The sequence below is a fragment of the Phaethon lepturus genome, unplaced genomic scaffold (assembly GCF_000687285.1).
Source record: "Phaethon lepturus isolate BGI_N335 unplaced genomic scaffold, ASM68728v1 scaffold33354, whole genome shotgun sequence".
NCBI lineage: Eukaryota > Metazoa > Chordata > Aves > Phaethontiformes > Phaethontidae > Phaethon > Phaethon lepturus.
In genome coordinates this window covers 2808-3347 of record NW_010533089.1, presented here as the reverse complement: position 1 = coordinate 3347, position 540 = coordinate 2808, and the positions used below count along the sequence as shown (strand labels likewise).

The 540-nt window shown below is 64.4% G+C and overlaps 1 protein-coding gene across 1 annotated transcript in view; it reads left to right on the top strand.

Annotated features, from left to right (window-relative positions):
* IDH3B (isocitrate dehydrogenase 3 (NAD+) beta) overlaps positions 1-540 on the top strand; it is a gene marked incomplete at its 5' end in the record, with an annotated part of 6795 nt that overhangs the window by 4257 nt on the left and 1998 nt on the right. Inside the window, 2 exons of the mRNA XM_010285072.1 lie at positions 89-183; positions 294-354. Coding sequence (XP_010283374.1) covers positions 89-183; positions 294-354 — 156 coding nt within the window. The remainder of the gene's footprint in view (positions 1-88; positions 184-293; positions 355-540) is intronic.

Sequence of the window (540 nt, the reverse complement as noted above, 5' to 3'; positions counted from 1 at the left end):
CATGCCATACCAGCACCCCAGGTTATTGGGGCGGGGGCTGCTGGGGACGGGTGGGGAAGGTGGTCCATCACCATTGCTTCTCCCACAGGGCGCCCGCCACCCCTTCGCCCAGGCCGTGGGCAGGAACATCGCCAATCCCACGGCCATGCTGCTCTCGGCCGCCAACATGCTGCGGCATCTCAAGTAGGTGCCTTTGACATGGGGGGCAGGCAGTGCTGCCTCGGCCCTGCCGGGGCATGGGGGCAGCGGCGGCCGATGGAGGGGCTGAGCCGTGGCTCCTTTCCTCTCACTAGCTTGGAATTTCACTCCAATTTGATTGCGGATGCGGTGAAGAAGGTGATCAAAGTCGGAAAAGTGAGTGTTGGGCAGCCGGCCTTGCCACGTGTTTGTAGGTGTGCGAGCATTCGTGGTAGCGAGCTGCTCTGCGTTCTCCCTGACGGCCGTGTGACTGACCTCCTCGCCTCTTTCCAGCTCAGAAAGCTGTGTGCCCGCAGCTGCGGCTGCGGTCAGCTGCAGTCGGGCCCCCCGCGCCTGTCCCCG